The sequence below is a fragment of the Equus przewalskii genome, chromosome 21 (assembly GCF_037783145.1).
Source record: "Equus przewalskii isolate Varuska chromosome 21, EquPr2, whole genome shotgun sequence".
Taxonomy (NCBI): Eukaryota; Metazoa; Chordata; class Mammalia; order Perissodactyla; family Equidae; genus Equus; species Equus przewalskii.
In genome coordinates this window covers 1,102,778-1,115,141 of record NC_091851.1, presented here as the reverse complement: position 1 = coordinate 1,115,141, position 12,364 = coordinate 1,102,778, and the positions used below count along the sequence as shown (strand labels likewise).

At 46.5% G+C, this 12,364-nt stretch overlaps 1 protein-coding gene across 13 annotated transcripts in view; it reads left to right on the top strand.

The window, feature by feature from the left end:
* Positions 1-12,364, top strand: part of SYNDIG1 (synapse differentiation inducing 1) — a 205,023-nt gene that overhangs the window by 122,916 nt on the left and 69,743 nt on the right. For 4 of the 13 annotated variants that reach the window (XM_070588960.1, XM_070588957.1, XM_070588958.1 and 1 more), the window contains exon 4: positions 10,654-10,764. The exons of 8 other annotated variants lie outside the window; for them this stretch is intronic. In XM_070588960.1, the coding sequence (XP_070445061.1) occupies positions 10,654-10,764 (111 nt within the window). Of the gene's footprint in view, positions 1-4,080; positions 4,970-10,653; positions 10,765-12,364 lie in introns of those variants that run through there. One more of the 13 variants, XM_070588967.1, reaches the window with a different exon arrangement.

Sequence of the window (12,364 nt, the reverse complement as noted above, 5' to 3'; positions counted from 1 at the left end):
TAAACCTTAATTGGTCAAATTTTTATATGTTGTTGAAGTTGTGTGCTTCTGTTTTGCTTGGATGTTTGCATCTGTGTTCATGAGAGAGATTGGTCTATATTGTCCTTTCTGGTAATTTCTTCATTAAATTTTGGTAGCAATATTATGCTAGTTGTGAAATTTTGCCCTTTTTAGTGTTCTCTGAAAGGTTTTATAAAACTAAAATTATTCATTTGTTGAATCTTTGGTAGCACTCACTGTTAGAGCTATTTTGGCCTGAATCTTTCTTAGTAGGAAGGTTTTTAATTACTGATTTCATTTATTTAATATTAATGTCTAATGAGGTTGCATTTTGGCAAGTTGTATTTTTCTAGAATTTTGTCAATTTCATCTAAATTATCAATTTTATTAATCTTTTCAAACTATGAATTTGGACCTTCTCTGTTTCCTTTTTTGGATATAAATAGAAGGATGGATAGATAGACAGACAGACAGACAGACATAGCTCCCAAAAGACAATGTTGTTATTGTTTGATCTTGTCAGTATTTATTTACATATACCCACATATTCTACTTACTTTGTTCCTTATTTCTCCCTGAATCTTTGACATTCCAGCTTGAATAATTTCCCTTTTGTCTAAAGAACATCCTTCAGATTTTCCTGTGGTGTGGATTTGCTGGTGGTACGTTCTTTCTGTTTTGTATCATTGGAAATGTCTTTTTATTGCCTTCTGCTTGCTGATGTTTTTACTAAGTATGGAATTCTAATTGACAGTTCCCTCTTCAGTGTGTTGAAACTTCTGATAAACCCATTCACTGAGTTATAATATATTTTCTTTTTATCAATTCTAGAATTTCTGTGTTTCTTCTTTCTCCATATTGCTAGAACTGTTTTTCTAGTTTCCAATTACCTACCAAGATTTTCAAACTTTGGTTTCCTTGAATAGTAAGCAGAGGTACTTGGTGGTTGTTTATATGCCTGATGATTACAACATCTGGGGCCCCTGTGAGGCTGTGGGTTTTTTTCTCCTTGTTCTCACTCATGGTCTATTTTCTTAGATATTTTTGATGCATGTTGGTCATTGTTTTTGAAAAAAGTATTCACAGAAATATTTTGAGGATTAGGGTGACGCCGCCTTCCTTCAGCCAGACTATTTCTTTGCTTTTGCAAGGACATGGGCACAAAGAACTCAGCGTCTCCTCAGTGCAAGCTCGTGCTTTGAGTTGATGCAAAGCAAGGCTGTAATTCATGAGAATGCCGGTCTATTTCTGCTTCACTCTTTCTCCTATGCTTTAACTCTTTGGTGCTCCATCCTCTGGCAGGGGCCAGTGTGCCAAGATTGCCCTCTTTGGTGGGCTCTGAACCCCCAAAGGAAACGGAAACTCACCCTTCAGGCACCTCTTATGGGTCAGCAGGTCTCACCAGGCACAGGGGTTGCCATGTTTCTGTCTCCCTGCAGATTCTTGTCCTCTTCCTGGTCTCAGCCTAGTAATTCCTCATGCACTTATTTCTTTCATGCTTTTTAAAGTATTTTTTAACATTTCCTCAAGGATTTTTAGCTGTTTTCTGCAGAACGGTTACTAGTGACATTATCAGAAGCAGAACTCTGCATTTCTCTCTTTCCTTAATTGTTTATACAGAGAATGCATTCTTCTCACAACAGGAATATTTCTTTCATTAGAAAATTGGAGGCTTAGTTGAGGAATTTAGATTTTCTGTTGCTTGAATTCCCATTCTTTCTGGTGCTGACAAAAACTTGAACTGGCTCTTTGCTCTGTGTGTGTGACTATGCAGTGCCACTGAGGTTGATAAGGCATGTGAGAAAATGGGACAAAGCCCGTCACTGAAACTCACCCCCATCTAAATCAGAAAACACGGGGTCTGGCACTTTGTAGGTGCTCACGAAGTCCTGGGGGTATTTGTGTCTCGTGCATGTGTCTGCACACCCATTTTCTGCTTGGCCATTTCGTACAGATGAACCATGTGCTTATCAATGGGTGTCCAGACAGAGTTGGGAGGAGTTGGCCATGACTGAGATCCAATCAAGCTGCCAAATACTCTGGGCACGGGCCCTATTCAGGGCTGTGGGCAACTGACACTAACCCCACTGGTACCCCTGGCAGACAGTGCCCATCTCACTCTTCCAAGCTGCTCCCCCAAGGAGAGGGTGCTGTCAGTCATAGGTTGAGGGCTTCTCCAAAGGAGTGTTAATTCTCTGGCCCTTCTGGATTGTTTCTGCATCCTAAGTGGAAACAACAGAGGAAACACACAGAGGTGACCTGAGTGGGGCATTGCCTCAGAGACAGAGTTAATCACGCTGACGTAAACTGGATGCTGCAGAAGGAAGTAGGTTAATGTAGGACTGGGAAGGCAGGGTGGGGCCAGAGAGCCTTGAGTGCAAACTAGAGTCTGTCTATTAACAGAGCATTGTAAGTCCGAGAGTATAGGTTGGAAGTAGACCACCATAAAGAATAGTCAGAAAGCAGAGGATGGAAACAATATGTTCTAAAATAGACTCGTCCTTAGACCGGAAAATCTTTTCACAAGGAAATGAACAGAGACATTTGTCAGGCACCATGGGGTCTCTGTGGATATCTGCTGTACACCCTTGGGGTCACCAGAGATAGATGGAGGAAGACACGGGACAGTTCGTGTCCCTCCAGCCTCCCAACAGCCAGAAGCATAGTCACAGCAAACCTTTGACTGGCATGATAATTGAATGGGGACTTTTTCAAACATTTGAAGCAAAATGCTGTAGATGTTTACAGAAGCTGTCACTTGTCCATCTTTCTAACCATTTGTCTCATGGAAACAATCCAGCATTTTCTTGTTCTCATATCTAAAGCTTGTCACAAAAATAGAATTTGGAAATGTTCATTATTCTTTTTTTTCGAAGCTGTGTGCTCAGAATAGGTGCATTACATGCAACTGGACCCTGCGTATTCCACTCACTGAATGGTCTTGTTCGTGATCATCACCGAGTCTTGGAGTTGATGTTTTATGTACTTCCCCATGTCCCTCTTTTGTCCTCAAGTTCATTATTCTCATATGTCCCCTAATTTATAGTAAATTGAATTCCACCCACTGAATGCATCTGTAGGCACTAACAGATTCAGAATTAGCACAAGATCCAGCTTTTTCCTTGAGAGTCACAGATCATCGAAGGTAATAGGCAGATAGGGGTTAGCTGGTTAAGCAGGGTAACTACTAACACCATACAGTCTGTGCTGGAGTCGGGGAGAAAGACATGGCAAAGCATGGCCCAGCCCCAGGAGGTGTGAAGAAGCAGGAGTATGGGACCACATGGGAAGGAAAATGCTACCAAGGGACAGAATGGCTGGGAAGGACCAGGGACAGGCCCACCTCAGCCTCCCAAGGTGACTGATATGTGAATTATGGTGAGGGAAGTGGTGGGGCTGCAAGAGCCCAGCCAGGCACAGGAATAGTGTTGGATTTGCAGACGAATAGATTAAAAAACATTGCTAGAGGGATGGGCCTGATATATCAGATGGATATACATTAACTTGCATTGAGAAAATGTGCAATGGCAGCTCAATGACCAGCAAGTTATCTCCTTCTCTCTCTCTCTGCCTCATCCCTTCCTCTCTCTCTCCTGCCCCTCTGCTGTCTCTGTCTCCATATGTATGTCTAATATGCTAATTGTAGGTTCTGAGAGCTGTTTTTCAACTTCTGGGTTTAAACACTTCCATATAAATATTAATGATCTGGTACAGCCAAGACAAATCAGATTTCTGATCTATTTTTCCCCTGGAATCTGTGCTGGAGTTCATTGCTCATTTCTAACTTTTTGTGGTGTGCAGATGAGTGGGTACATTGTGTCTGTTTTGCTCCCTGGGGCATGTTGGATGGACTTTTTTCTGTTATAGGTGATGCATTGTCTCAGAAATTAGCATCTTGATTTTGTGACTGTCTGTAGCAGAGAAACCCTCATGCTTACTGTCCAAGGGCAGAGCGCATGCAATGCCTGCATGTTCAGAATCTAAGGTTAAAAGTACAATGTATTAAATTGTACATTCCTCCATCTGCCTTATGGCTCACCTCAAATTCCACTTCCAAATGCATGATCTTCTTGTTTTTAGACGATGTATCTGAAGCTTTGAGGATGCAACGTGCCTCTAAAAGCAGAATTGCTCACGTTTCTTTTCCAACTCTTTTAAGAGTCTGGTCCTCTGCATGGGTCCTCTGACATCCTGAGAACAAAACAGAAGGTGCAGTGCCAGGAGCTTTTGCTTTTGTGCAGTAGCCATGCCTATGAATGCTGAGTCCAGCCTGACCAGATCCTGGGACACACACTCAGCCAGGCATGCCCTGATTGATGACAGAGCCACCAAAGGGTCACTACAAGTGTCTCTGGCCGCAGCCAATAAACAGTCCCTACCGGCCTCAGATGGCCTTGAGTATAGTCTCAGGGCTCCATGTGTGTCAGGGATGTGACTGTGATATTGTCGCCAGTGGGACACCCCTGCTTCCTGAACTGGGGACAGGCAGGGCTCCTGGTTCATCTCGCCCATCATCACATGAAGTGCCACCTTGCATGGAGGACAGCAATTTCATGTGGTTCAACTCGCATGTATATTTGTGCAAGCGGAACAGTCAAGTTCAAGAAAGGTTGTGATTTACGGACAAAAAGAACAGGTTAGAATGGAATACTACTCAGCTGCAAAACAGAACAAAATCATTCCATTTGCAATAACATGGATGGACCTTGAGATAATTATGTTAAGTGAAATAAGCCAGCAAGAGAAAGATAATCTGTGTATGACTCCACTCATATGAGGAATTTAAAACTATGGACCAAGAACAGTTTAGTGGATACCAGGGGAAAGGTGGGGTGGGGGGTGGGCACAAAGGGTGAAGTGGTGCACCTACAACATGACTGACAAACGTTAATGTACAATTGAAATTTCACAAGATTGTAACCTATCAATAACTCAATAAAAAAAAATTAGGAAAAAAACAAAACAAAAAGAACAGGTTAGTGGTCACCAGTGGCAGGGGTCGGGGTGGGCACAGGGGGAAGGGTTGCAATTATATGGTATATGACAAATAATAATGTACAGCTGAAATTTCACTACATTATAAGCTATTATGACCACAATAAAAAAAATAAAAGACTACTCCACAAATCTCAATGACCCATTGAGCAGGTCAAAAGATAGGATAAATGTTAAAATGTCTATAAATGCTAAGGTCCTTTACCAAAATAAATTGTTCTTTTGAACTCCTTAAAAAAAAAGAAGGGTCATAATGAGTCATTGAGTGATGAGCACGTGACAGATTTTCGTGGAAATGTAGAGCCATTTTTGATACATCTCTGACATTTTGATTTTGACGTTGATGGAATTCAGTCTCTGTCGCTAACAGAGACCCCCTCACTGAGCTACCTCGCCCATCAGGCCAGCTGCAAGTGGGCTTCTTAAAGGTGCTTATAAAATTACCATCTGCACATCCACCATAAAAATGACCCATCAAGAGGACAGGAGCCTTGGCTTATGACCCTGGAAGTAGCTTCTCTTGGCCGTGCCCCTCTTTTCTTGCTTCCTTGATGAGCATTAGCATTTTCTGGCACTTCAAGAGTTCTGTGAATCCTAGGCATAGAGCTTAGCAGATGCCAAATTTAGAGTTGAAAAAGTTACCCTGAGCACAGTGTGTCTACTGTGACCGCCAGGGCAGGTGTGGGGTACTCCTCACTTTAATTTTTCTTCTCTCCTTTTGGATAGGGCACTCTGTTCTTAACCTGTCTGGATTATGTGTAAAATAGTGAGGAATCTTTGAAGCACACCGCAGCGTGTGTTTACGTTGGTCTGCTTCTGCGTCCACCTGAGCTTTACGCTGCAGCAGTGTGCAAGCGCACTCAAGGACAAGGGGCCTGGTGAGCCCACATACTCAGCTTGTGAGTGTGTAGGTGAGAGCTGTGGGGCTGGTTGCCTCAAAAATAATTCAAAGATAAATGACGAAGCAACGAGTTCTTGAGTGAACGTGACTGCAGATTGCTTAGAGGAATTGGAAACAGCAAGATCTGTAGGCAGAGAGAGGGGTTTTATGGAACTGGCCCTGCACTGGGGTATAGTAAAATGCAAGTGGTGAATTTATGAGGATGAGTCAGCTGCTCCCGGGGCCAATCCCCTCTTTTGGCCATGGCCTGGACCCTTCTCTTCTCCCATCAAGGCACAGCTGTGGTTCTCCAGAAAGCTCCATGGTTTGGGACCACTTAGCATTCATATCAGCCTCCCCTGCAAGGCACAACCTCCACGTAGACAGTATCACCCCTCAGGAGCCCCCTGGCACTGCCCACTCCATCCAAACTGACTGGGGATTTTCAAAGCAAGCCTGAACCCCAAGGCTTCCCCACTATCCCCATTCTCCCAGCACCCTCAGCCTCTTGCTACATTGCTACCCTCCAAGGCCACCTGTCTTCATCCCAGGCCCACACTGCCCACCATCACCGGATGGAGTCTCTGGTAGACTCTTCTTGGGCACCCAGAGAGCCACAGGAGCCTCCGGGCTGTCCTGATACAGTTTACAGGCACAGAAAGCACTGAGAACAGACTGGCAGTACGTTGGAATCACCCCAGGAATTCTTATAAACACAGTGGAGACGTGCTAAGTAGGCGGAGAGAGAGGGCATCTTGAGATCCTATCCCCAGAACTCAGTTTCAAAATTATTTTCTGCATTCCTGAGATGATGTTGAATAATTTTGCCTGGTCCTAATAGGCGTATAAAGTACCTTGTGTTACTTTGGAAATGACATGCAGAGTTTGAAAACCAAAACAGATTTTGTAAGTGACACATCTTCCTTCCAGAGTTATCTGTGTCCATGAAATGGTTGAGGATCACCTGTCAAGGACACTTGGGAGCATGTGTATGTATCTAGCATTGCACACAAGGGAGCCCCATGCCAATCAGCCAGATCTCGGGTCACAGCCGCATCTCTGATTCCGTAGCAGGGTGGCTGAGTCGCGCACGCCGCCCACAAAAGAAGCTCAGGTTTGTGCAGCACCTGATTGCTCTGACCCTGAAGCTGGTTTTCGGGTAATTGGTGAGGTATCCAGCAAGGCACACTCACAGTGTGGCCCGATTTATTATGCGTGAATGTTGAATCATGAGAAAGGGAGTTGCCCAAAGTTCAGCTACCTTGCTCGAGCCTGAAGGAAGCTGGAGCCCCAGTGCAGCCGCCTGGCAGCCCCCTGCAGCTGGGCACCATGTGTCTGCTCAGGTGCACGTGGGTGTTCTTTGCCAAAGTTGTGCTTGTTGCTTCCCAGGGAGGAGGCGATGTGCGCAGGGATAAAGGGGAGCCGCTCTGGGCAGCTTTGCCTTCTAGGAAAGGCTTGTCTCTTGCCTGCGGGCCCTGCTGCCTTGCTGCAATTACAGCAAGTGGGACGAGCTGGCATCTCAGCTCTCTAGTCAGAGGGACGTTTCCTGTCCTAGGTGGGCTCTCTCAGGCACAGTTCCTGGAGGATTGTCTGGAATCTCTCCCACGCATGAACCTGGAGATGCTCAGGAGATCCTGCGTGCTGCCTGAGAGGGTTTTCTTTCTTTCTGTTAATGGAACCAGCATTTGTCCACATCCAAGCCTCCAAACCACTGTGCAGATGCCCGGGCCTCCCTCCCCTCTGCCCACCACATTCTCTGGACTGTGAGTCCTCAGGTCCTCTCTCTACCAAGCTCTTGTCATCGTTGTTCCTCTCTCAGTCCCTCTGCCCTGCCCTAGGTCCTCATGACCTCCTTTCTGAGCCATTGAACATGTTCCAGCTCTTGACCCTGTTTCCAGCTTCTCCTTGTTCTCCCAGTTAATATTCCTGAGGCAGATAGGCCATGCTGGGCTCCAGCATGCAGGCCTCAGTAGCTCCCACTGCTCTGCAGAAGAGACAAGAGCCCCTCTTCCTGGAGGCCCAGGGCCCTCACGACTGGGTTCAGGTCTCTGCTTCCAACAGCCCATCTTCCCACGGCCCTACGACCTGTTCGCTGGGGCCAGGACATGGCCCACACTCCCACACCCACTGCCCTGGCCCCCATGCCGCCTCCCCAGGAATCCTTTCTTGGCCCTCCCACCCTGCAGGCTTCCACGTGGTCCACAGAAATCCATGCCCTTCCTCTGTGACCCAGATGCTCACGCAGTGCAGCTGCTCAAAGGAGATGCTCTGGTCCTTTCTGGTTCTCTTTCTGTTCCGTGGCACCCATCTGAGACACGGGTGGGAACTATCTCTTGGCTCAAGACTCACAGGGAATCGGGCCAGGCCCATCTTCCTGTCAGTGTCAGACGTGATCCCCAGGAGGGGGTGAACCTGTGATTCAGGAGTTCTAAAACAAAATACAGGGGCCCATGAGGCCCCACTGCTGTCCTGTAATGGCACATCTTCGTGAGGGTGCTCTTGCTTTATCCGAGTCCATTGCATAACTGTACTGACAGGTACATGACCGTTTAATGGCAATAGCAAGAAAATATTACCCCGTGGAATATTGCATTAATTTATCTATCAAATTCTGTAAGCATATGATTGGTTAAATGCAGACAAATTATGCTTGCCTCCATTCTTGTCATAAGAGCCTTTCATGAGGAAGGCCAATTCTTTCTGAAATTCTCTCTTACTCCTCGTCACCACTTCAGGAGCAGGCAGGCCTCAAAGTGACTTGACATATTTCACCAGAGTGATCTCTTCCCCAGTGGTTCTGCTTTTTCATTAGATAGGAACAGTCTGACTCTGCTTGAAGGGTTTGGGGAGGTGGTGTCTTTGATTTAGGACAGAGGGCTTAACCCTTTGGTGCCAGGACAGAAATCAGGCATGCCCCAAACACTGTCCCCAGCCCCGTCTAATTAGGAATATTGTGACTGGCCCTCTGACATAAACCTCCAATGTCCTTGTCTTAAAGCGGGAGAGGAAAGAAGTGTGTGTGCATCATGCATGGCGTGGAACGTCATGAGCCATAAAACTAAAGAATGGCTTTGGCAGCAGACTTAAAAGCGATCTTGACACAACCTTTCATTAACCTGCAAAATGATGACTTTTATTTCCCAGTAACTTACAGAATTCAAAAGCTAGGGGAAAAGGCTTAAAGCAGAGTCACTCTTAGATGTTTCTATATATCTGAACTCAGAATTATTTCCCCTCACCTCCCAGCGTAGAATTATAATAATCGTTTGCCACCATCAAAAAGAATGAATTAAGGGTTTCAGTTCGTGGTGGTCTATGAACAGATGGGTATAAGAGTCAAGAACTCAGGGTTGCGGGGAGTCCCTGATCTAGGCACATCGCTGTCAGCCACTCAGGGACAGGACGTGTCACCTGCTGTCTACCCTAGGGACAGGATGCCTCCCCCAGTCCACCCTGGGGACGGGTCACCTCCCCCAATCCACCCTAGGGACAGGACACCTCCCCCAGTCCACCCTATTAACAGTGGCAGTGATGGTCGCCATCATCACCTGAGCACTTACATGTGCCAGGACCCATGCAGGACATTTTGTGAGCTTTATCGTACATGTCCCTCCACGGTTCTAAGATGAAATAAGGAAACTGCGTCTCAGAGAGATCAGGTAACTGGTCCAAGGCCCCAGCCCTAGGGCAAGAGTGCAGGATGCAGACCCGGGCTGGAGACCTGCCTCGGAGCAGACACTTTAACCCTTGGCTAAACTGCCTCCCTCCAAAACAAACCAGAACGTCCTGTATCTCCATGTCATTCAGATAAGGGGTCTGAGTGTTGGGGGTGGGATTTTGGAGACCATCTTGGTGACATTCACTCCCAGATGTGTGACTCTGAGCAAGTTACCCTTCCTGATCCTCCAAGATAAGACAAGATGAGGTAAGGCTAATGATGGCATCTGGCACCACAGAGCTGCTGTGTACCCTGTATGAGCGCAGGTGGACACACTCTGCAAAGTCAGAGGAATGGCACCATCGTGACCTGGACTGCCTGTCCTCGTCCTCATCTGCCTCCTTGAACAGAGTTGCATCCCCCACGCCCAGTGCTATCTTCTTGCTGGCCCATGGTTGGTTTCCTGTGACACAGACCTGCCCATAGGGATACCAGGGCCACCAGGATAGCCCATAAATGCTTTAACCTGCCAAGGCGAAGACCTGCCTGCAGCCTCCCATGGTGTCTTGCCACACCTGCACCTTGTGCGTCCACCGGTTGCAGCTCCCAAACTCCCTGCCCCACCCCCACCTCACCTCAGAGCCTCTGCCCAGTGGCTCTCCCTTCACACCCACCCTCCTGTTACCACACAGTCTTGGTAACCTCTTTCCAAAGCCCCTCTGGACGGCTGAGTCCCACTGCCTGTCATGCCCCTGTAAGCCCTGGATAGTCAGCTCTTCTCCAGTTACAATGAAGGGACTTCAGGGGATGTTTCCAGTCTGAATCATGACCTCCCCCAATGACCAGAATGTAAATAAGATTTGGAGTCTGAATTCTTAGCATCTGAAGACAGGAGAGAATGGGCTTGGATGGCGAGGGCATGCTGCCTACTGGGTGGGGCGAGGGCTGCTGGGTGCTGGTGAAAGTTCATAAAGAAGGCACTGGTGATCCAGGGGATTGTGCGTCACTTACAACCTTAGCACGCATTGTGCGAGCGTGTAGTATTCGCGTGAATCTGTGGCCTGGGAAAGGAGTGTAATAAATTCACCCTTGTTTGTTTGATTGGTTGGTTGGTGAAAAGATTGACACAGGAGGGCAACATCCAAGAGGAAAGGAGCCTGGCGTACAAGAGCACTTCTCCCAAAACCTCCTGCTCTCACTGGTGGAAAAAGACAACCTGAGGGGAATGAAGGTAAATCCCTAATTTAAGATTCTGCAGTGATCAGGGCAATATATGCAATTAGACCTTAGAGATTAGGTCAAGGAAAATGCGATGAGAAAGAGCCACTTCTATGTGGGAAAGAAGCTAGCCCTCTGCTCAGAGCCTTCTTGGAGGTTGTCAGGGTATAAATAAGACATAAATAGGATTAAAGTACTAATTGACAAATTGTTGTCAAGGAGAAGTCCTGCTTCACCTATTTAAATGCTCAGAATATATTTAGAATGCTTATTATGCATAAACTAATATAACCCAAAGGCCTGAGCCCTCCCTTTCAACACGGGCATGTTGGAGAAAGAAATGAACAAAACATAACAATACCTTAGAGTTTGGACCGTGTGTGGGGAAAAGTCTTGAAAAATATGAATGGTCAAGTATTTTTAATGCAATGTTATTGCATTCAAGGACTTCTGTGACCTAGTAGTTAACTACTTTATATTTCAAAGGAGTTCTTTCAGTGGCCTACTTTAATAAATGAAAGCTAATAGTCAAAATTAACAATTTGTAGATGTTTATCAAATTCTTAAAGACATCAGTATCTTAACTAGATAAGGCAGCTTCCTTGCTAGTATTTTAACATCCATTTAATTGGTCCACACAGCTTTCTGTCCATCCTAATAGCCCGCTCCTCCTGTGTGATGGTCCTTTAAAGCTCCTGATACCCTAAAACCCATCTGAAATAAGCCTGAGGGGGCATTACTCCCAGGTGGCAAGATTTGGGTTCTGAGAGCCAAAGGCAACACACACCACCTGAAATTCCCTAGTTGGCGATTCACCCCAGGTTTTCTGAACCCAGGTTCCGCCTTCTCTAGGTTCCTCTCTGCAGCCAATATTTTCCTTCCCAAATCAGGTTCCTACCCTGATGTGTGAGGCCACTTCTGAATTATTTGACATCTCTGTGGAGACAGTGGTGCTTGTGGGGGGTCTGGGAGCACCAGGAGCCCCTGCTGTGCCGGCTCCATCCTCCTCATGGACTGGGGGCTAAGCAGGCTTCACCTGTCCAGAACCACCCCCCCACTTCCTCTCCAGGCAGCGTCTCCTCACAGGCACCTTTGCAGAGAGGACACAGGTCCTCAGTTTGCCCCCACACTGCTGTCCTTGAAATAGGCACCCAACAAAAGGTCAGTGGGGCCTTTCGTCTTTCACCTCTTCCACTCAACATGCTGTTCCCCAGAGACCCCAAGGTCCTTCTTTCAGCTCAGAGCACATGGGATTGTCTCTTCCCTCCGGCTCTTCTCTTCGCTTCCTGTCTCTTCCCTCCGGCTCTTCTCTTCCCTTCCTCTCTCTTCCCTGGAGCCCTAAGAGGTCCAGGGAGGTCATTTGGAACATCCATGAACTAGGATGGGAAATGAGTTGCATCATGATTTTCACCAACCTCTAACCAAAATTTGGCATTTCCTCCAGTTATGAAGGTAGGCAACAAACCACATTGTTGTGACTTCATCACCAGCAGAAACCACAGATGTCTTCACTGCAGGTGACAGTTGTTGAAGATATTTCAGAATATTGCTTATGTTCATCACTACTTTGAAAACACAAACCCAAGTGCAGACATACCTCATTTTGTTGCACT